The sequence below is a fragment of the Leptinotarsa decemlineata genome, unplaced genomic scaffold (genome assembly GCF_025532065.1).
Source record: "Leptinotarsa decemlineata unplaced genomic scaffold, Ldec_3_MD MMD2_P_RNA_scaffold_12, whole genome shotgun sequence".
Lineage (NCBI taxonomy): Eukaryota > Metazoa > Arthropoda > Insecta > Coleoptera > Chrysomelidae > Leptinotarsa > Leptinotarsa decemlineata.
Genome location: NW_027412526.1, coordinates 8,841,246 through 8,866,391, shown reverse-complemented (window position 1 = coordinate 8,866,391; position 25,146 = coordinate 8,841,246). Strand labels below are relative to the sequence as shown.

General features: G+C 34.0%; 3 protein-coding genes across 8 annotated transcripts in view; 2 read left to right on the top strand and 1 right to left on the bottom strand.

Annotated features, from left to right (window-relative positions):
* The window catches only part of Shab (Shaker cognate b), a 229,924-nt gene extending 223,577 nt beyond the window's left edge, over positions 1-6,347 (top strand). For all 6 annotated transcript variants that reach the window (XM_074173707.1, XM_074173723.1, XM_074173714.1 and 3 more), the window contains one exon: positions 3,302-6,347. The gene's annotated coding sequence lies outside the window, so the exon portion shown is untranslated. The remainder of the gene's footprint in view (positions 1-3,301) is intronic.
* A 2,205-nt stretch (positions 6,348-8,552) lies between these two features.
* On the top strand, positions 8,553-20,572 carry LOC141481690 (polyisoprenoid diphosphate/phosphate phosphohydrolase PLPP6). The gene is made up of 4 exons (XM_074173700.1): positions 8,553-8,747; positions 8,819-8,953; positions 9,908-10,007; positions 13,153-20,572. The coding sequence occupies exons 1-4, from the start codon at positions 8,739-8,741 to the stop codon at positions 13,551-13,553; spliced, it is 645 nt and encodes a 214-aa protein (XP_074029801.1). The 5' UTR covers positions 8,553-8,738; the 3' UTR covers positions 13,554-20,572.
* A 3,947-nt stretch (positions 20,573-24,519) lies between these two features.
* Positions 24,520-25,146, bottom strand: part of Atat (alpha-tubulin acetylase) — a 36,291-nt gene continuing 35,664 nt past the window's right edge. Inside the window, 1 exon segment of the mRNA XM_074173694.1 lies at positions 24,520-24,660. The gene's annotated coding sequence lies outside the window, so the exon portion shown is untranslated.

Sequence of the window (25,146 nt, the reverse complement as noted above, 5' to 3'; positions counted from 1 at the left end):
TATTGACATATTGTTCTCAATTAATAAGAGTTTCATCTCACTTACTCACTTCCTATATTCTCTTGCTGTAGCTTAGTTGGAAAAAATATTTGGTTTGAAGGAATTGACTGAGAACTGCAATTCCTGTTCATACATAAGTATAAAACTAATACCATCATTATAAATTGGTTAAGGCTTTCGCAGGCGAGATATTCAGTGTTACTATCTTCATTCGGATTTGAAGGCCGTGGTAGTTTGAAACTGCATCCTACCGTTTCGCCAGCACGAGTGGATGGCTTCTGCAGAGTTGTATTCATCTTCATGATTCATCAATGTCTGGTGATTTGTAGTTCGTAGGTTGTATTTATGTTGCCCCAGGTAGTCCGTCTCTCTTGTTGATGCGTTGCTATTAGCCGAAGTGTTATTGAGTGTTATTACCTGTTAATGACGTAACATTGCATTGCGCAATGCAGGTTGCAGTTCCAAACTACGACGGCCTTCAAACCCGAATGAAGATTGGTTTGTTTTCCTCGTTAAGTTCATTGATTTCAAAGATTACAAAAAAGGTTATTATAAATTCATTTAAATATCCGGAATCAGCTATTAAGTACCAGAAAGAGGATATTCGAGTTGTATTAGAAAAAAAGGATCTTGGAAACGAAACCCTGTATGTTAGTAAGCAAACTTTATGATGGCAACGGAACGGGGATGTTGGTCTAACGATAGAGTACCCCAATATAGTATTGCATGCTATCTCGAAAGATGATTCTGTTTAGCCAGGAGAATATGTCTATGTAGTAGTTGCAGGAAAGATTCTTATGCCAGGGGAAGATCCTCCATCGCCTGATGCAGGTGACAGTGTTGCAGCTGACAGGGAAGATAGTTATTGTGATGTATCACATGAGTATTTAGAATTATTATCAGTACCAAGTTCAACTAATGATAATATTGAAGTTGTCAGACAGCTATACCAGGCTATGATGCTCTGTCAGGAATTGAATCCTGATCTTGCCATAGATGTGGATGATGACAGCACAAATGAAGATGACAATCTCCACGAAGACGCTGAAGCTGAACTGAATGAGAAGAATGAAATTATGGAAAGAGGTGGAGGTGATGCTGATGTAGATCTTTTGATATACATGGAGGTATTTTCCACTCTATCTGTTCCTTAAAAGTGACCCTACGAGTACTACTGTGCAAAACAGGAGCAGGAGAGGAAGGTGGTCCTCTGGGATTTTTTTTATTTATTTCGAACCGAGGTGGCTCTATTGGATCAACCTGAGTCTCTACAAGTCTAAATCACCCTCTGCTTAGCTTCAAAATTGAATGCTGCACCTTGCTGGGAGGGAGTATATCTTATGGATTCTGCAGGGCTTTGTTTCTTGGCTGCTCTCACAGGCATAGCTGCTGCTATTTCGGAATTAGTTATCTTCATGAGAGCTTGTTTTGTTCGTTCAGTGATTTCATTAATTTCCTCTTGTCCAGGCTTTCGCAACTTGGATCATTCTCCGAAACCATTTCAACTTGTAGTAAATCTTTAGAAGACCCTGTCGAGCCGAAATATCATATTTCACTTTTCCGTCAGCACCCAACTGAACAGCCAAGGCATTTGAATTAGAATCTGCTTTTCGACACATATCCAAAGGGAACTGAGCAATATGTATTTCAGGAAAAGCCCCGCCGTTCCTATAGTCAGCACTATTCCTAGGAACCCATCCTCTTCTTTGACCATCAGGAGAAGCGATACTGTGAACACTAGAGTAGTAGCAGGTTTCAATGTAGCCTTTTTTCGACGTTCATCATCATGGTCCCAAATGGGTTAGACTGGAGCTGGCAAGATACTTGAGAGTTCCATGTTCAAAAAAATGATCAGTTCAATAATAAAATACAGCCACGACCGTTGCACGAAGGCCTTGGATTTTAAATTCGACTTGAAGATTGATTCGACTTTGGTATTGTCAGAAACATAGTCCCCAACAGAGAAGCAATACAAGATATTCGCCGTCGTTTACCACGAAGGCAAAAATGCCAACATTGGTCAATACGTGATCGATGCCTTCCACGTCGGCTACAACTGCTAGATTAGGTACGACGATTCTTCCATCAAGACCGTGCAAGAAGAAGACGTATTGAAACCCCAGGCAACGCGAGTTCCTTATTTGCTTTTCTACAGGAAAGTCGATATGATCCTATCTAAATAAGGTTGCTGCTTTAACGTAGAATTCAGCGTCTGGAATCTTACGGAATTTCTCTTTTTAGTTTTATTGATTTTGATATTTTTTTGGTTTCAATGAATTTTTTTATCCTTTCATTAGTTATAGTTATATATAGTATTGTTAAATTTTTACTGATATATGTATTTCTTTTGAATTCTCGTACTCGTACCTCGTACGAGTAGCAAAACCTCCAGTAACCATTCAATAGTCCAAACTCAACGTTGTTTGAAAAAGAAATTCAGTTGATTGATGAATGATAATCTCACTGAAGATGCTGATAATATGGCAAAGTTACCCCCAGAGCAGTTCAAAGTTTTTGTAATGTTTGTGATGAATTTATCATCACCTTGTTGTTTCAGAATACGATAAGTTGAATGTTTTTGAAGAAAACTAAATAGAACCTACCTCTATCTTGTCCACATTTTGAACTCATATCTCAAGAGGGAGCATCAGATTCCAGATTTCTCTGTCTAGAAAAATACCATTCATACTCTAGAAATTGGAAGATTTATTTTTATTTTTGAAATGGTTATTAGCCTAGTGTTCTGGGTAGGCTATGGTACTTACTTCTTGAGCTACCTACGGAGTAGGTAGCGGAGTAATATTGAACACTCTAGAATTCGAACTGAGCACATCACCACAGCAATTAATCGCTGAAATTCAATCAATGTTTTCGTGTGAAATAATGGTTCATTTTCAGAAGATTCAATATAAATTCAGTTCAATATATTGGGTGGAAGGAAGTTAGAGGTTCGGAAATATACACACACAGTGCGAATGAAATTTCAAGTAATTGTTTGCCTAAACATGCTTTCTGTTTTGCATGACTCAAATGTGACCTCAAAAGGGATGAAAAATAAATGATACTGTTTCAAACTCGATAGACTTCACTAAAATGTTCGTACTAAGGTAGAATTCCAGTGGATCTCGATCTGAAAATGAAAGAGGCCTCAACACAATGCATGAGAATCAGTGTTATGTGATGAAAGCTTGACTAAAATACAGTAAAGAAACATATCCATCACATGTACTCAATTGAAATATTATAATAGAAATTTCATTCAATATTTATATACTCATTTAAAACTTAATTTTTTTTTCAGAAACTTGGATCATCATACTGCAGCAAAGGGGGCAATTATGAATTGATTTTACACTTTGAATTTTTATGCATGGAAGCCTGCTGCATAGTTCAAAAATTAATGACAATCGGTGCAAAAAGAAGTGCTTTGTTGTTTAGAATTATTATTAAAAACGGTTGAGAATGTTATAGCCAGATTTGCAACGTTATATTCTAAAGTACCATCATCTCAAACGAATTTTAAATATTTCTAGTGCTGAATCTATTTTTTGCAAAAAAGTGGCGGGTGCAGTGTGGAAATAGAAACTGAAATATAGCAAATAGACTTAAAGAAAATTCGTGACTCTGTTTCATAATAATTTTGCAAGTATTTATAAATTGTGTATAGAAACAAAATCCAAGCAAATTGGACTGTTGTGGATGAAATGTAGAAGAAATTGTTCCATGAGCATCAAAAAATTTGATTAATATTCATTGGGTACATTCTGATTCAGAAATATTATATCAATCAGTTCAGATTTTCATTGAAATTCTACCTCCAGAGAATATTGAAAAAATATTCAAATTTCGCGATAGGAATCACAAACTGAAAGGACATACTTTCGCGCCTTCTCACAGTTAGCAATTATTCAGAAGAACGTGGCATTGCGAATTCATTTATGTAAAATATTCTGTTCCTTGATATTTTCATTTCTGAATACTTCAATGAGGGTTATTAATTCTCTTGATAGAAACAACAGAAGGAAGCCAAGTCAATTCTTTGGAAGTGTTTTATGATATTTATTTTTCAATTGTCATGGAAGTTTTGTAATGTGTGTGAAAGTAGTTTTCAAGCACTGGCTTGAATAAAAAAACCTTACACTTTATTTCCAATTTATTATATAGTATAGTTGTAGTATAGTTTTCTTGATATTTCCGACAATAACGTCACAGTAGTTTTTATTGAAAACATACTTTCAGTTTAGTTATTTTTCTGTAACACAGCAATTTCAATGATAAATCTTACTTCTTCTGTCAAAAAAACCACATTTTTCATCGAAATACGAAATAATTTGTAATTAACCAACCGGTTATTTTCTAATTTCCTTATCTGAGACGAATTTTGAATTAATAAGGTTTAATTCACTTTAATATACACCTGTCAAAGTTACGAATGAATGTACTTCAAAAATGTACTTCATAAGCACCTTTTAAAAATAGGAATCAGCTTTTCAATTCGAATGATGAAGCCTGTTTTTCAAATTTTCAAATTGTTCTTAAACTTGTAGTTTGTGTCAGTGCCAGGATATCCCAGTTTTATCATTCATTTTCACCTCAGGAATTCTGATGAGGTTCAGATAAGATTAGAATGATATCTCATTCCATCATAGTTCACTACTGTAACATTATGTCGTAAATCTGGCGCCCAATGTGGGGCGACGGACAGTGATAGTGGGTTTCAAAACTGACTTGCCAAAGGTGGAATGAACGACTATTTCATAGTGGTCCCTTCTAATAAAAATATTTCACTTATTAAATTACCGTAATGCGATCACATTTCGCAAATTACAAGCTCATTATCAATGGATTGAGATTCATATAAGAATGAAATAATATCAGCTACCTATTGAAAAGGCGCAAGTTAAGATATTTTCAGAGAAAATGGCGTATCTTTTCAACCACGATTCATCAGGAAACAATACGTTCACCATGATACTAATCGCCAAAGCGACATGAAAAATATTTAAATTCTTGTACTTACTATTGGATCGAATCAAAAAAAAACATTGAATATTTGAACCTTCAGATTTGGATGAGTTAAAAAGTAAAGAGTTCTACACATAGATAGTTGGGTATATTGCTCAACAGGTGTTGCAGTATGCTTTAAAGCGCGTTATAAAAAATTATAAACTATGTCGCTGTATGACATAATTCATAAGGTCTAGTAAATAAGCGTTATTGTTCTCATTAGATGACAGCACAGACATAAATAATTAATTTGCAAAACTATAAGTAATTGGAAATGGAAATCACTAGCATCGTGAATGATGAATATACAAATGAGACAATCAATTTAAAAACAGTACGGACCTAGATTTAAGTACCCATGATCCGTCACAAAATATGCTTTTTTGACTTCAAGATGGCAAGCCCCGCCTATATTATTTCGATAAAATTCCTAATTCTAGTGCCAATGTATCTCCAACCTTGAAGGTGATAAGTCAGACCTTTAAAGATGGCAGTTACCGCGAAACATTCAAAAATCCAAATTCAAATACAACAAGTGATAGTCTAACAATATGGACCCAAGTGTCAATTTCTTCTTCGTTTCTGAAAGCACTTCAAAAAAGTCCAATTTTCTTGGAATGTATACCTGTTATCAAAGTTAAATTCGTATGGTTACGTTGTGTTTTGCAAGAATAAATAATGAAGTCAATGAGTACAGCAATAAGTTATATATCTGTCGTTTGGGTTGTACAAGCAATTGGACAATTCTGTTGAATTATATTATAGAACTACATTTACTTCCCACATTATCTTGGGAGAAATGAATAATTGTTATTTTTTTATTAAAAACCAAGGTTTCAGAAATTATTGACTGTATATATCTGTTCTTATTTTGAGACTCTTGGATTGAATGAGACTGTTTTATTTGAAAAAAAGCCACTAGTATAAGATTGACTAACACATATCTAGATGAGTCTAGGTCTGCCAGAGAATTGTATGACTTGCTGGTCACTTTTTTGGGGACCTGCATTTTCTGCAATTGTTCTGTAAAAATCTTTGTCAACAACGATGACGTGATGAGACTAATTAAAGTGATATTAATTCTCTGGATCTATCGAGTTGGCTGAGAAACGAGTTTTCAATTTTTGAACATTAATGTGAATACGTAGAGTTTGAGAAAATTAGTATTTTCTATGAGTTTCAGAAATGCTTTGTGCAAGCATGATGGTGATAAAAATGATGTTTAAGGAAGTAAACTTTCCTGATAAGCATGAGTTATGCTATAAATGATCAATTGTTCACGCCTCTATATTACCAGCAACACAGTATAAATTGTTACAATAAAATAAAAATGAAAATCAGCGGTGAGTTTTTCTTCATATAACCCTCTGAACCTTTTTACAAAAACTGCACCGAGAAAAATACTCTAAGTATACATGAACACCATTTTTGTCATGTTTTAGTTTGTCATCAGTAGTGTTGATGACACTTATTATTTTCCTAACTACTAGGTGAGTAGGGATTAATTACAAACAGTAATACAGTGGATCCGCAGTAATCCGGACCCTTTTGAAAAATCAAAAATGACCTTCAACGGAATGGTTACTCCAGAGTGATGGTAGAACAGGCTTTAGCTAGAAGACAGCAAGAGCTCCACAAGGAAGAGAAGCCGCCACAACCAGTACTTGTACTCCCCTACATCAGAGGATTATCGGAAAGGATAAGAATGATTGGGTTCAAGTATAACATCAGGACCTGCTTCAGATCTGGGAACACTATCCGTAGCAGCCTCACAAAAACCAGGCCACCAAACGCGGACTGCGATTCCAAGAATTGCATTTACCGGATACCCTGCGAGTGCGGAGAATCATGCATCGGTGAAACTAAGAGGCCATTGAAAGTTCGCATTGCTGAGCACAAGAAACACACACAGCGAGGAGAAACCAGCAAATCCGGAATAGCAGCGTGTCTACTGTAATTTATAATTAGAGTGAGGTTATTTCCTGTCTGAAAAGACGATTTGAAGCTGTTATTTTATTGGTTAGTTAATATAAATATTCTACTCATAAGTTCGTGAGTTATTGTGCTGAATGTAACACTAATTTTGTTATTTTCAAAACAGTGGATCAAAAACAATTTCGTGCTTTGATTTTACAATGCTTCTTGATGAGGAAAAATATCGTTCAAGCAAAGCAATGGCTTGAAAAATGTTATAAGGACTTCGCTCCATCAGGAACGACAATTAAACACCAGAAAACATAAAAACAATCCACAAAATCTTTTTGAATGATCGAAGTGGAGTTGCGTGAATTAGCTGATATTATAAAGATATCAGAAGAACGTGTTAGCTTTATATTGCATGAGCATTTGACTATGAGAAAGCTCTGTTCAAAGTGGGTGACGCCCGAGTTCACTGATGACCAAAAACAGGAACGTCTTGATGATTTTGAGCAGTGTTTAGCCATGTTTGAACATAAAAATCCGGAATTTTCACTAAGGAATCAAAGCGATCGTCATCTATGAGAGGAGAGCGACTGGTGAACCTCATCTAAAGTTCCCGAAAGCACACCAAGCGGCTGGAAAGGTTATGGTCTCGGTATTTTGGGATGTGTGTGGTTTAATATTTAGGGACTATCTTGAGAAGGAAAAACACCATCAACAGTGAATATGGTGGCGTTATTGGAGTAATTGAAGGCCGGAATTGCAGAGAAACAATTGCATATAGTAAAGAAAAAAGATTTTGTTTCACCAAGACAACGCACCGTGTCACAAGTCAATCAAAACAATGACGAAACTACGTGAATTGAACTTCGAATTGCTCCCTTATCCACCGTATTCGCCAGATTTGGCTCCTAGCGACTACTTGCTGTTCGCAGACCTCAAAAAAATGGAACCTTTGGTTCCATCAATGAAGAATTCTTGACATGAGTTTCAGTATAGTATACACAGCAAAACATGACGAGATACTCAACTAGCCCATATATGGATGAATCCGGGGTACTAAAGATCTACCTCATTGACACTATCTGAATGTGGATTTTTGGTGAACGTACAGGCATGTGATACTGATTACGAATTCCAAATAGTTTTTTGAATATCGGCTGGTATCGATGAAACCTTGAGGTGCTTGATACTTTTATGAGATCTCAGGACAGCTTCCAGTTAACTGTTATTGGTTCCACTAGTTACATTTTTTTTGTAATAATCTGCACTAAGGATGCAGGTAAAATCAATAAAAAAAAGTATTTCCATTTTTTTTTGGAAATTTCTGACTGTGTGGAAAAATGGTTCATGGAAATATTGTAGATCTTTCCATTCCGACATTCAACTGTGAAACTCCGATGTTGAACTCTCAATAATGTGAATTGTGAAGGACTAGAGGTTAGATTAAGAGGTTAGACTGATTTATAATGAATAAAATATTCAGCGTTTATTATAATTTTTCAAATGACACAATATACAGTGAGATTAAAAATTTTCTCCTTACAATCCATGGGTGATTTGGGTGAACTGTCCAACTGTTCTCCAGTTCAACGTCAAAATTTTATAGGAATTAAGAAGAAGAATATTGGTTAGAGGGAATTTTGTGGTAGAATGACAAATATGAATATGAATCACAAAAAATTTCTAAATTTAAATATTTTATAGTGCTGTTCCGATAAGATCAATCGTAAAAATTATCCTTATACAAATTTGTTAATTTGTACACCTTTAATTTTTTATTCAAGTTCATTATAGGTTAACCCTGAAAGATGACTGAGGTATGTCTGAATTTAATGATAGTAAAGTTTGCAACTCCTTTTTACTATTTATAATGTTTTTTTTATTTCAGAGGAGTAAAAGAAATGTCCCCAGTGTTCTGAAGGAAATATTAAAATTTGATAGTTATATGACTAAGAGATTTGTTTTATGGGGAAACAGTATTCTACCATTACGGACATTTAGAGTCCATTATAAAGGCCTAGAGGTGAGTATATCATACAGCCATTGAGTATTAAATGGAAAAAACTTTATCTATAGCACTTTTCAAACAAGTCTATGAAACCATGATACTCCCATTGCTTCTAAGCTGATAATCTTGATGATTTTTGTTCATATCAAAAAAATTAAGTATACATATTGCTTTCTCAAATAATAGCGGGTTTATGGACTGAGACTAAGAACTGAGAGTTCGACCCCAAAAAATCAACGAGAGCCTTTATGGAAACTTGTCTAAGCCTAAAAACTAAATCTAACATTCAACTAACAACTGAGAGCTTAGGTCAAAACAGAAATGAACAAGCACCAAAGTTAACTATTTACATCAGACATTGACTCTGGAAATTTCAAAACTTTTTTCAAATAGTTTTTTTCACTGGATATCTTATCTTATTACTAGTTGTTGGTTAGGTATCCCAAATTCTTTGAGTATTTTTTTGTAAGAGATAGCAGAGTTGATCCCTTTCTATGGAGCAATCTAAGAAAATATGTTTTCAAGCTTTTTATCTCCTGAAAAAATTATATAATGAAGCAGGCCAATCATAGATACGTTTATTGAGAATGACTTTGTACTTTAAAGCAATTCTATGAGATTTTTGCTCTTCGAAAGTGGAATAATTGTGATTTTTGGGCAAGTCATTAGTGCATATGATTCTTTGTGCAAAAAAGAGATTACCATCTGCTACATTATTTATACTAAATTAGAAATATCAACTCAATTCATATGTAGACAGAAAGTTTTGAATGAAGTTAGCTTAATCTGGAAATTAAATGTTATTGAAATTGAATTCACTCAACAACTGATTTACTAATTGTGAAATCATGAAAGTTGTCATGATTGTTGAGATTTTCCAAGATTAGTAAATATTTTTTTTGTGAATGTTAGTTAAGGTGCAGTAATTTTAGCCAGGTAGAATTAACTTTATTATTTCATTTTTTTCAGATTTCTTGTCATGGAATACCTTGGTTATCATTTTGGATAGCTTTTACTTGGTTATTTGACAACCCCAACTTGATACAGATGCAAGTTAATATGCTTCTTGGTATGTTTTTTTTTATTTTAGTGATAGTATGAAAAAATCCTTCAAAACTTCCCTGAAAATCCTGTTATAGCATGCACCTATTAGATATGATGGAAGGTGATTGAATATAATAAACAATAGAAGGTGTATAGAAAGTGTATATGAGTGTATAGTTTTGGTCTACTTGTCATTCTATTCTATCATAATATTCTTCCAAACTATAATATAGGTTCTATCGGAAAGAACTCTTTCTACTGCTTTTCTGAAGCTGGCGTTGAACGGTATATCTTTATTACTATTTGAAAGGTGATTGTACGTTTTGCAGCCGTTATATATAATTGAATTTTTAACGAGAGTGGAAGATGGTTACTTTGACGAGTGGGGTATCTTTTCCCTCTAATGAAATTTTGTTTGTGATTATTTATGAGAAACACTGCATGAATCGAGAAATTTTAGTTTACAGAGGTATCTCTGGGCTCTTTTTTGTAATACAAAAACACTATGAAGAACATTACCATTGCACACTCCCCATAATGGGATACTGTATCGTAAAAGTGACTCTATCAAGGAGCAGTATACTGTCTTTGCGGTTGGGTATCCTAGTTCGTTTGCAGCAATTTTCTCAGCATAACAACCAGAGGACAATTTTTGTTCAAGTTTTTGACATGTTCTTTGAATTTGAGACCGTTGTCGATGTTTAGTCATAGACATTTAGAAAAAACGCTGTTTTCAATAATCCGGTAGTTCGAAGAAATATCAGCAACTGCACATTTGAAGGACACTATCTTAGTTTTCAATATGTTGAAGGATAAAAGGTTTGAGACGCACTACTCTGACCTTTATTATATCTGAATTGATGATATGATGAAATCAGCTTTCTTATCATTATGCCATAGTATGGTGGTATCATCGGCGAACAGGGTGACATTTTCTGTAATGTCAAGCGTCGTCAGGTCATTAACATTTAGTAAACACCAAATTGGACCCACGACTGATCCTTGCGGAACATAGCATTGTATATTACCTAAACTTGAGATTGATTCTGTCTTAGCTACTTGTGAGCGGCCGGATAAATATGTCGTGAACCATGAATGTGCTTTATTTCGAAATCACAGCCACTGCTGCGTCATTCAGACCGTCTATGGAAAGCTTGTGATAAAGTTGAATATCATCAGCGTACACATGTATTTTACAATGACTTGACAAACTTTCCAAACTGGCTTATGAATCTGGTTTTTCTCGAGAAATTTCACTAGTCTTCTATAATTTTGCAAGTTTTGATCCCTGGATATATGGTTCAATTTATGACCTATTTTTTTTGTTACACACTGTCAGAAATGGTATAGTATTTCCAATACCAATTGGAACAGCACAGAGAAGGAATTCCCGCCTCTACATAGGCGTCGGCATATTATTTTTCAGCGGAAGTTTTTCAGTTACTTATTCTTACAAGTGTAGCAATTGATCACCCCATGAAAAAGTTATCTCAACAGAATTTTTCCACCATGGGTAATTATGAAAAACTTCGAAATTTAAAGTAGTTGATTTCCGAGTCAAAAACTCAAAAATACAATGAAAACACAAATAATCACACCGAATTCTCGTCTAACATATATTTACAAAATAATAGAGGCCAACAAAATTGCTAGAAAAATCAAAATTCTTCTTCGCTATATTCGGATGAGGTGGAATCATCATCGGGTTGAATAACAATTGGATTTATGGAACTTTGCACATAATATTTGTTTTCTTCTTTTATAACGTGGGCCACACAATTCTTCCACACACCACTATTACCTACTTCATTCACCACTCGCCTTATATTGTCAAGCACCACAGCATTCAAAGTCAGTCACTGATTACATTTCCGCAAGCTTTCTTTCATTGTGGCCCAAACCATTTCAATTGGATTGAACACACAATAGTATGAAGGCAAACGTAAGAGAATATGACCAAGTGTTTCACACATCGAATCAATAATATACTTTTTTTTTAAATTACGTTGTTTTATGGTCGCCAGTAATCTTGGTTGGAATCTTGGTTTCGTCTACCCAGCCATATTTGACATCATGGGTGTCAAACCAAGTTTCGTTGAGGTAGATTATATTTCTGCTGGATTCTCGGTAGCTTTTCATTTGCCTCAAATATTCTTGTCAGAGTTGAACAATGCGTGTCGATTCAGTTATGACCATCCGATTCTTCAATTTTTTTATATTAGAAACCACAATAAAATAAGACACCTCGTAGAGTTTCTAAAGATTTGTAATTGTAATCGGGATAGTCGAGTAATTTATACCAAATCATTTCCAAGGTTGGTACTTCATTTTTCTTGTATATACCATAAATTGTTCGCCGAATCACATCTTCTGTAGCACCATCAACGTTTGCGAATTTTTTAATGACTCGAAGAACTGTAGAACGAGATAGTTTCGTTAACTCGCATATTCTATTCACAATAGCATTCTGTAAAATGTGACAACTTTCCTTTTTAAGCATTCATGAATAATTAAAATTACTCGCTGAACTTGAACATGTAAATCCTTATTTTCAAATTCAAATTGCCAACAGTAGAGCAGACAAATTAATTTGTAGGTAGTGGCTCCACTAGTTAATTACCGAAAAATCAATTAGGATAATCATCATTCAACAAAGTCCACATCGGACCAAAAAACTTTAGGTATATAGACAGCCAACCCTTGTCTTTAGATTCAGTATCAATTTGCTTCTCCTGAAGATGCTAACCCTGTTAGCGAAACGCGCGTCGAGTGCAAAAATATCAGTTTGGTGTTAGAGTAATTGATCTCTAGAAAAAGTTTTCAAAAATTGCTTTGCAAAACCACTTACCACCTCACCTAACCCCACGAACACACAAATAATTAGTATTCAGCCAGTCCAACTAGCCAAGCCTTTATTCCTCAACTACATTCGATAGCACGTTTACTAACTATCTGGGCGACTAGGGACCACAGGCAAGAAATGTTTATGACTGTACCAGGGACGCTTTGAACATAAAAGCACTGGTAGTATATACATTTCCCATTTGCCGGGCAGTGATTATGAACACCCCTCGTAGCGCTCTTATTTATATTGCCGTTCTAATTGGGAATGGATAGACTTACTTGCTTTTATCTTTTACATTTTTTCTTATGGGTAATTCAATTTACAGGTTTGGTCTTAGATATCATCTTCGTAGCAGTTGCAAAAGCATATTTCCGAAGACGCAGACCCATTCTCAATACAGATGATGCGCTGGGGCAGATGGGTCCAGACGTGTTTAGTTTCCCGTCAGGTCACGCCAGCAGAGCGATATTTGTAGTCTACTTCTTCACGAGATTGTGGCCCTTGCATTGGATTTTTCACTTTCCCCTTCTAGCATGGGTTACTTCGATATGTCTGAGCCGTGTCATGATGAGCAGGCATTACATTCTGGACGTTTTAGGAGGATGTGCCCTGGGAATACTGGAGGGATTTTTGATGGAGTTCCTATGGATTGAGGATTCGACCGCCAGATCTCTTTTTTCCGTGGTGTCCGATGAGAAAATCGATGGCGGAGAGTATCATGTGTGAGGCCTAGTTTATTCAATTTATTTACAGCTTTTTTCATTGGCTGAGTTTGATATCTAAGAAAACGAGTTGAGCAGGGTTCGATCTTAAAGGCATTTTTTATCTTGGATCAATGTTTGCAAATTTAGAAGGGACTGCAAGTTTAAAGGCAAGCTTTCCAGAAGTTATTTTAAATGAGATGTTTCAAGATGTTTGGATTTTTTTTAACGAAAAATTTATGAGAGAATATAACAAAATGGCTTTGAAAAAAATATTTGTCAAGTAACGGAACTGTTGAATATGAAAATTAGCAGAAATGTAAACATGTTAGTGTGTCAAAACAATTATGGGTATAAAAGTTCTTGGAAATATTTATTTTTCATTGGTAGAATCACAGATATACTATTAAACTGTCTTATAAAATGCCACCTGATAATCTTTGGGGTACATTATGTATGATGCATTAAAAATTGCTAGGAGTAATTTATTTGGGTGTACAGTTTCCATTTGTAAAAGTTATATCCTTCAAATAGTAACTTTCAAGATAATTTATCTAATTTAACTTCTGTCATGAACGGATCTTCACTCAAGCTCTGGATTTTACTTTGAAAAACATGTTTATTCAAGGGTTCAACTTTCTCCTGTATCATTAAACTCTGTAAAGTTGTAGCCTTCCTTAATAAACACTTATAGTTTCAAAAAATCAACTCTGTACAAAGATGTGTAGATTGTTAGATCTTGCAAAAAATGTGTGTGATTTAAAAAAATTCGTCAACATTTCCAACAATTTTTGTATAACATACATGTGGCGTATCCAAGTAATTCTCAGATAAAGTTGTCTATGATTGGAAATGGTTGTTCCTCAAAGTCTTCATATAAGTTATAAATAAATGTATTGTTCAAATATGCAGTAATCAGAAATTCTGAAAAGCCATGATCAACACGTCACTAAGTAAATTAATGTGTAAGACACAGCTTTGAAACTGTGACATACCATGCATGAAATCTTCAACAAACGAGATTGTTTCTTTTAGTGAAGACATGTTTTGGAGATATAATATTGAAGGTATGAGTAGTTGAAGACGTTCCAGAAACCCTAGTATTGTATCTTTGATAGAATGATCTCCAATTATTTTCAGAATAAGCAATTTCCTGTCATCAATGTTATATCTTGAATTTCTATTAAAGATGGAACATCAATCTAAGATGAAGGAAATACTTTTTCAACCATTCATTCACCTTCTTCCGTAAAGCATGTTGAATTTTAAACAGAGTTAGTTAGAATTTTGAGGATAGTGTTCACGATTTTCTCGCTCAGATAGTGGGAATGTGTCCAATTGATTTTTTCCAATAGTGGTTTCAAACCAAAATACTGGCTATGGATATATAAATCCATTAGATATGGTGAATACCAACATTTCCTGAAATATTCAAGGAAAATATCCGAAATTTCACTTATTTTCGTGTCATATTGAAGATCTACATCATTTTTTGGAAAATAATGATTGCTGCATATTTTCAGACAGGATGAGTATTTACTTTTGTAGTTTGATAACGCGTTGGAAGCTCTCAATTTTTTGTTGTGGTTTTTCTTTACTTTCTGTAGTTTCTGCAACATTCAAGAATTAGTATATGGCAATTTCGATGGTTCTTTCTTTAACCCATGAAGCTTATCTATAATAGATGTTCATATGAATGGTGAGGTTCTGGATATAAAGAAGCATATTTTGGAAACTCAGATTGATCAGTTTCTAGTATTGCAACTACCAGAGGTAACTTATCAGAAGTCAACTCAAGATATTTGACAAATTTATTCACATCAAATGCAGCACTTGGAAAATATCTTATTTCAGGATTACCTCCTGTTGACAAGTACATAAACATTTCAACAGTGTGTATACCTTTTCAGCACAAAAAAAACTAGATCACCGCTTGATACTGGACACGGCTGAAGAAACTATTGTATAGAGAAACACGTGTTGGGTTTTTATAAAACTGTTTTAGTGAAAATCTCACAAAGTGTTTCTTGAATTTATGATACAACTTATCACTACTACTATAGAAAAAAATCAACTGACGAACAATATATAACTAATTGAGGACAATGGAAAAAATGAGGAAATACAATTGTGAAAAATACTCCGTTATTCAATAGGATAATTTAACAGTGCAAGTGTGACTATTCGGAATAGTTGGAACAAAAAACAAATTGCTGCATGCACCAATTTCCTGTGGTAATATCCGCTTTATTTTTCCACTAAACATGCTGAATCTAGGACCCAAGACATCTGAATATATCCTACAAAGAGGTTTTTGCATTGCTCTAATTTGATCCACTAGAATTGGAGGGTAAAGAAGCTTCAACTGATGTAAGCTAGTGGGCGCAGTGACATGATTCGTTTCTTGCGCCATCTATTAGCATTTGCACAAAGTTGGGTTGATCGCTTCAATCACGTCAAGAGTTTTTGACAAAACAAAAGCAAGTCTGAGACTATACCAGGGTTTCTATGCATCTTGAGCAATATTCACGGACTTTGGTACTCTCAAGATTGATTAATCATCTTGTTGGAAGCAATTCGTTTCTCGCGCCATCTATCAACATTTGCACAAAGTCGGGTTAATCTTTTCAATCGCGTCGAGACCTTTTGACAAAACCAGGGTTTTATCACACCACTCTTTCTATGCATCTTGAGCCATATTCCCATATTTTGGTAATCATCTTGTTGGAAGCAATTCGGTTCTTGCACCATCTATCAACATTTGCACAAAGTTGGGTTGCTTCGAGAGCTTGTAACAAAACAAAAGCAAATCGGTGACTAGACCACGATTTCTATGTATCCTAAGCAAAATATTTAAGTTACTGAAAAGTGAAATTATCAAAAATAATATTGACAATATGTATTGATAGTAAAGAGGAAACTTGCATTGAACAGAAGAAATTCAAGACTTTTGAAAAGACTGAAACAAATTTAGGTCCTGTATAGAAAATATTAGAAACTAAAGAAAAAAGGTTAAGAGTCGCATAGATCTTTTTACTTGCAATAAAGGTGGAAAAAAATTATTTGCTTAATCTTATTAATGTCTGTTTTGAGGCGATACTTTTTGATTTTCGAACGTATAGCTGATTTTCCTTAAAATTTCACTCGAGTGTTTTTTAATAACTTCATTTTATTTCTGTAAATAATATTGTTTTGTTAGTATTTGTTCCTATACTATATTTTAATATTTAAGACATCCAGGAACCAATCAGTTCCTAGTAGTTATAACGTGGCCCCACCCGAAATTTTCTAGCTTCATCACAGAAAAGTTGAAACAAATTTTCTGGATGATCATCAACAAACTAATTCATTTAAGTGGATAACATACAAAATGCAATTTACTTAATTCCTGGTATTATACAATACCATAAAAGGTACAAAGTCGGTTAAATTAGGAAAAAGTTGTTTATTTCAGAGCCTTTTTGAATGAATATTAAACATCAGTAGAGTTGTCGCTACAAAGGCTAACTTATATTGGGTGATTCTTTTTTCCGGTTCATATAAAAATTCAAAATTGATGATGGTTTCTCTTGGAAGTAACGTCGGCTTGAAAATTTGTGAAAGCCATCTTGTATAGCTTGAAAAGTGGCGAAGTGAAAGTGGTTTTTCTTTTTTAACATCTTGAGTAGAATCAACAAAGATTGAAAAGAAATTAGTGAGTTTTGTTTTTTTTCAAATACCTCCAGAGCTAATCGGAATTTAACAAAATCACCTAAACTCCAAAATGCGCAACTTTTTCCTAATTTAACTCGTTCCAGCCCTCTTTTTCTTGGACGCAGGATGTATATTTGTTTTTTGTTTGACCTCCCCCATTAACAAGTATGCACCCGCCAAAACAAGATTCTCTGTGGGCCATCGTTTTCCAATTATCTTGTGTTATGAAATAATTATGGCTTATCAGATATATATCTGATAAGGGTATATACCCAAATGATTTTGCAATGGTTTTTATGAATTGAAAATGCAGTATTGAAAACTGAGTGTAGGATCCTTGAATATGTTATGCGTGATAATAAATAATTTTTGACTGTTATGTTTTGTAATATTGAAAAGTTTAATTGCTTTAGTGTTGTAAATAACTTTGTCGAGAAATAAAGATACATGAAAGTAATTTGTCTCTTTATTTTACATAGGTATTAATTACACTAGTTTACAGCCAATTTACGACTGTAATGCCAAAGGCAGTTCTTTGTTAATTTTTGGTCCCTAAATGCGAAAATGATAGAAAACATTCAATGAACACGACACTCCAAATTTGTTTTTTCCCTAAATTGAGGAAATTGTTTAAAAGCTGGCAACACAGCGGCTCTGCCCAGTATTCGAATCTGTTGCCGCTGTATATGAGACTTGTAACGCCGCTTCTCGAACTACCGATACTCGAAGTTTCCAGAAAATACCAGAAATATGGAACCGCTATAAAAGTAGCAGGTTGACAATTGGATCATCAATATTGGTTTAACACGAGTAGTGGTAAGTTAGTATTAGAAGCGAGGTGAGCAAACACGCGAATATTAAGAGTATTATATTAGTGTTATCTTTGTGAATAAAATAAGTTGACTCCTGTAAACGCTGTATCACATATTTGAACTCGACGTATGCAGCAATACAAAAATGTCCAAAGTACAGAAACTTGGCTGCGTTAATCCCGCAGATAGTTTTTCCCATTAACGTGGTCGGTTTACTCCTAAATCACAGAAACAGCCAATTAATTGAATGACCCAAGTAACTTACCATAAATATTTTGGATGTGTTGTTGGTGATCAAGATCGGGATTGGGCTCCTTACGTATGTTGCCAAACCTATGCAGCAAATCTAAGTAACTGGTTAAATGGCAAACGCTCTTTTATGCCTTTTGCAGTTCCAATGGTTTGGCGAGAAACAACAAATCATTACAACGGCTGTTACTTCTGCATGACAAACGTGTCTGGTTTTTCAAGAAAGAGCAAACACAAAATTGTATATCCGGATATTCCTTCTGCAAGAAGGCCGGTTCTTCATGGAGAAGGTTTACTAGTTCCAACACCCCTGAGAGTGAAGGAAGAACACCCCATTATTATACTCATTTCTTGTGTATCATAAATATGACCAAATTTATTGTTCACACAGTCTAGCCACATCAACTGCTTTTGCTACAACTATATTTATCATTTCGATTATGTTTTAAATACTGAAAAATGTTATCTTCATTCCTCTTCAATAACAAACTGTTATCAATATAAGTCTGATGACTGTATCGAGAAGAGACTCAGACTTATAAGAAAATTAATATTTCGAAATGAAATCTTGGATCTTTTCTGCACCGATGAGAGATTACACCTCAAAACCAGTATGCAGTTGATCTACTCAATTGCTACTGCTACTGGATGAACAAACAGCATCTGCAAGACTATCCTTTGGGAGGTAAGTTGCATAACTGTCTGTCGGACATAATTCAATGTCCATCATGCTATTAGCCAGGGAAGTAGTTGTTTTCCACTATACTGGGTAGGAGTTGTGGGAGGGATGATTGTTTAGAGATTGTAATATGTTACTTGCACAAATCTGCCATTTTGATCTGTTATGAAATAATTTATATTTTCGAAAGAAATAAATGCATTATACCTCTTCAAGATATGCTTTTCGATTGAATTAGAAAGCGCATTGTTTCAACTGATTCATATTCAAGACATCAACCACGCAAATTTTATCAATATAAACGAATCTCTTTCAATGAAAAGGAGAGTATTTATGAGCACAAAAATTCAAATGGCAAATATATCATAGGCAACACTTTGCAGCAGGGAACAGCATAAGTGAACAGCTTGGCAAATCTAGCTGTATTTCTGAGATGCGCGAACGATGAAGAGAGATAGTAACTGTCTACTAACAACTTTTATCAGGGACTATAATGGGGAAAATAATTTTGGTTTAAATAAATTCGGCAAGTATTGCCAACTATACATATACCAGTAGGGAATGGAAACACCATTTTTTTTTGTGCAGGCAGAAAATTATGAAAAGATCAAGAGTGATATCCAAAAATAATTTGAATCATTTATTGAATCAGTTTTCCTTCACAATCACATTACACAAAAAAAAAAACAACGTTATAAAATACTGTCAGTCTACTATACTATCGCACCCCTACTAACGACAACCCTCAGAAGTCGAAACTTGTGCGAGCTAAGGACTAACGAGGTCTTGCCTTTTAACGTGTGATTCCTAACACGGGCTGGACGATAGCAAGTGAAAATCGAGCGTTCACAGATCGGTCAATTGACTGAGTGAACAAAGCACCCACGTCTAACCGCTCGGCTGCCGACCGATGAATGTGATTACATACTGTCGTCTGTTTTATATGAAAGTAGTTGTTTCCAGAGGGATTTTTCTTTCAGTTTTTGTCTGAAAGTTATCTCTGCGTAATTTACTAATCTTTGCAGAGAGTTTGTTCTGAAATTCCTTTCTTTGAAAGATTGCTACATTTTTTTCTATAAAGATGGAGAAGTAGAAATCCAAAACACTTCTTTCCCAAAAATTAAATATCTTTCAAAAGTTTTGAAGGAAGAAACACTGGTAGAAATAAAAAAAATGAGAGGGAACAGTGGATAGCCTAAGAAGAGTTTCAGGAAGAGAATAATATATAGATTTCAGATAAATAAAACGTAAATAAATTATTAAGGTATATTTTTGGTATTGGGTAACTTTCAACAGACGTTCAGGCGAAAATATTACATTTCAAGAAAAGCGCCCACACTAAAAACAGAAAAAAATGGATAATTTTTGTATACCTCCAACAATAAAGGAGTATTTACAACTATGTAATGTGCTGTCATCAACAATCAATTTCTTCACTTCAAATGAATATGATTATACTTTTTATTGCGGAATACAATTCAATTGAGTCACATATTTATGTCATAGAGAGTTGAACTGATTCAAGAGCTGCTTCATTGAATAATAGTTGATAATGAAGTGACAATTAATGTTCTGCATAACAAAATCAGCAAAAAATACTTTAAGATACTCTGTTGATTTTTCAAACAAGTGCAGAAGTAACAGAATTCATCTGTGAGAATGTCAATATATATTGTTTCTAATCGGAATAAATATATATTTAAATAATAATAAATACATTAATTTAAGTATAAAAATACGTTAAATACAATTAATTTGCTTAATTTGACCATGAAAGTGAAACAATTTGAGGAAATATTCGAAAACATCATTGTTTGTTACGTAATGCCCACTTATTCACATACTAAATAAGTTTACAGTTGATATAGTAGCATTAATATTCAACATCAGAAGACAGTTCGCGTTGGTGGCGGACAGAAAATTAAATTTGGTTATTTGATCAATCTCGTAAAGCTACCTGGTTATAGTTTTAGATACTTTGATTCATTAGCATAATGCTCAAGCTGAAAAAGGTGACAGTGTTTATTTATTAACATTAAACGACATGTAAAAATAGTAAAAAAGTTTCCACACCAGATATATCGAAAACCACGAGATCTGAGTATGAAAACCATTCTGGAGGAATTATTTATATCTCAAGCTCAATGATCGAAGACTATACTTTGTGTCCGTTCACATGAGGTTTTCCCTTGGAATGTTATAAAGTTTAGAATGAGCTGTTAACATTAATAGATATGTTCCCTACATTTTATCAATTAAGCTCCACAACAATATTAATAATTTCTTTCACTGGCATTGTAATTCAAATCTACTATTACTTCAGGTCAGTTGCTCCAACATTTATTTCAATAATTATACTTTCTGTAAGACGTTCAAGTACTGCCTAGGATCAATTAAAAAAAAACTCATTCGGTATAGGCTGATGATTCCAGGAGAGGTTTTTTTGAAAAAATGTAGAGCCGAAAAAATGTCTCATGCGTATAATTTCGAATGAAAACTCATGCATACTATTCTTATATCCTGTTCTAAGTGATAACACTAGTTTACAGTCAATTTACGACTGTAATGCCAAAGGCACATCTTTGTTAATTTTTGGTCTCTAAATGCAAAAATGGTAGTAAAAATTTCCTGACACGTAAGATTTTTGAGTTATGATTTTTTTCACAAAAATTTAATGAACACGACATTACAAATTTGCTTTTCCCCTTTTCCTCCACTTGTCCAAAGAGAATGCTGAACTATTTGGGTCTAGATTACAACAATGAAATTTACTAGCCCCTAAAACCAAAGTTACAATATTTTGGAACCGTAACCATGAGCTATCCTCGTTTTTTACCATGCAGGATAAAATGTGTGTTTGTGTATATACAAATGGTGTGATGGAAAATTAGGATTTGCACATAACCCGGACGAATGCAGTTTATTTATACAGTGTCATCCCCAAAGTATGCACCATATGGGAAACTTATTTATAAAGGGTAATATACAGGGAGCCTTCAAATATTTGATTTTGAGACAAGAGTAAAGTACTCTCATTTTGAAAAATCTCGGGAAATGTTATCTGGAAAAGTTGTTCAGCATTGAAAAATACATCTAGATTTGAAGTCATGGCCATCTGAGTGAAGTTTTATTTTTTTACCCATTTTTTTAAATTGGGGACTACGAAAAAAAAATTGCTAAAACGATAAAAGCCTTCAATATTACGAATCACACAACTATGGTGTCAACCACGGTCAGTTTTTTTGAAGAGTGAAATAATTTTGAAAGTTTTTTGTGCAGTTATTTTTGTTTTTTGTTAACACCGAAAATTAATCAAAATCATACAGTATTGTAAAAAGAACTTGATATTCAATAATATTAAATCACAAAACATCAAAATAAAATAGGTATTTCGGAACAAACTCATTGTTTTTCTAGAGATTATTTTGGAGAATTATTTTGGACAAGAAAATCTCCAGAAAATCAATGAGTTTGTTGCGAAATACCTATTTCATTTTGATGTTTTGTGATTTGATATTATTGAATATTAAGTTCTCGTTATAATACTGTATAATTTTGAGTACTTTTCAGTGTTAACAAAAAATTAAAATGACTTCGCACCAAAAACTTTGAAAATTATTCTGCCCTTCAAAAAAATTGACCGTGGTTAACACCAAAGTTGTGCAATTCGTAATATTACAGGTTTTTGAAATAAACCGTCGTATACAAGATACTGCCTATTTATCGTTTTAGCATTTTTTTGGTAGTCCTCATTAAAAAAAAAATAGTAAAAAAATAGAACTTCACTTAACCATGACTTCAAACCTAGATTTATTTTTTAATGCTAAACAACTTTTCTAAATAACATTTCCCGCGATTTTACAAAATAAGGGTAGGTACTTTACTCTTGTCTCAAAATTAAATATTTGACTGTTCCTCGTATATTACGTATGTTGTAGTATATTTTGTTGGTGCATGTTTAGTTTTAGGGGATGCACAAACTTTTATCAAGAATAACATTTTGTCGAAAAACCCTTTATAAATAAGTTTCCCATATGGTGCATACTTTGGAAATGACACTGTAGATTCGTTTAAAAGTCGTTCTGCCTCATAATGGTAATGAAAGACCCTCTATTCCTCTTGCACATGCAGGTGCCATGAAGGAAACACACGAAAGTATGTCACTTATTCTAAATGCAATATGTTATAATACGTATAAGTGGTAAATAAGTGGTGACCTAAAAGCCATAGGACTATTACTAGGTCTTCAGGGCGGATTTACGAAGTTTTACTGTTTTCTTTGCCTTTGGAAACAAAAAAAGGGTTTTGTTACCTCCATTACACATTAAACTGGGGCTAATGAAAAATTTTGTAAAGGCATTAGACAAAGAAGGTGATGCGTTTAAATATCTTAAACACGTTTTTTCAAAATTAAGTGATGCAAAGCTCAAGGAAGGTATATTTGTTGAACCACAAATTAGAAAACTACTAAGTGATCAACAGTTTGATCAAAAATTAAGTAATGTTGAATTAGCTGCGTGGAGTTCTTTCAAAAGAATTGTTTCGGAGTTTTTAGGGTACAAGAAAGTAGAACACACTTGTAGAGGAACTACTTGAAAACTACTGCAGAATGGGATAACCCATGTCTCTCAAAATCCATTTCTTACACTCCCATTAGAATTTTTTTCCAGAAAATTTGGGTGCTGTCAGTGACGTACAAGAGGAAAGGTTCCACCAAGACGAACTGACAATGGAACAACGTTACCAAGGCAGATGGGATACAGCAATGATGGTGGATTATTGTTGGTTCTTTATGAGGGAAAACGATGAAACAAATCAATGAAAGTCAACATTTGCAAAAAGGTTATGCACAAAATACTTCATTTGAATGTTTTTTCATGTGTATTGTAAATAAAGTCTGTTACCCACAAAATATATTATTTTTTTCTTGTTTGGATCTTATAGGTATTTCCCTATAATATGTGAACATTTTTGTATAAAATAAAAGTAACTATAACTCAAAATCTTTACGTGATGGAAAATTTTTGATGTTGAAGTCGCAGTCAGGATGCTTTAAACTCTCATATTTGTCGCAATTTTTTTTCTTATTTGTTGACTAGTGTAATTTATGGAAAGTATTCTATGGAAGTGTCTGAACGTTCTTCAGACTACAGTTGTTGAAGTAAATGTCTGGAGTGTAAATTTTGTGACTTGTACCACATCAATGTTCAGGTTCCCAGTTACGAGTACATTATATTAATTATGCTCAGCTGAAAATATACAATCATAAATATACATGTATTTTAATTATGCGATGTACAATAACTATATATTTTAGATTAATTCATATAATTTACCAAAGCTTGTTATGATAGAATTTCAAATCGAAGTACCCTTGATCTGTCAAATGACCAGGAGTTTTTCTGGCTGATGGAAGGTCTTCTTCGGAACCAGGGAGAACTTCTTCTGGAGCTATCTTGGTAGTTTCCTGTATTTTATCATCTCCCAAATCTATTTTTCCCATGTCAATTTCGTCATCCGAGGCTTTAGTTTCTGGTACAATTGAAACATTTTCTTCAGCTGGTTCTTCAGTAGGTTGAATAGTAAGAGATCGAGGACGTTCTAATTTGACTGGATTTGGATCGACGTCATTCTGAACATTACTGGAATATTTCATTATTTCTAAGAATACATGTATTTACTGGGAAGCTATTTGTGTCCTATGAAAAAAAATAAAAAACGAAAGTAAATGAAAATGAAATAAACAGAAGGAAAGACAAATAAAAATAGAGCAATGGTTGGGAAGAAAAAAATTAGCAAGAAAAAATGTGATTCTAATGTGGATGGTTGTAAAATAAAATGACAAGAATTGGAAATAGAATGTCTGTTCAAAAAATAAGGTGAATGTTCAAATTTCACGGACTACGTACATTCGTTTAGCGATTTTATTATTTTTTATGTTGGTAGACTTGTCTTGAGCATATGCTGCTATCGAAAAAAGTGGATCAAAGATTTTGCATCGGATTTCGTGTTAAAAATCGAAACGAGTGCTGAAAAACAGTGCTGAAACAGTGGCATACACGTTTTACATTTTTTTGCAAATGGTCGAGATGTGAATGACGCCCCAGCTCATCAACAACCGATGAAAATGTTGAGAAAGTGAAGAGAATTGTTATGGAGAATCGCCGGTTTGGACATGATGCGTG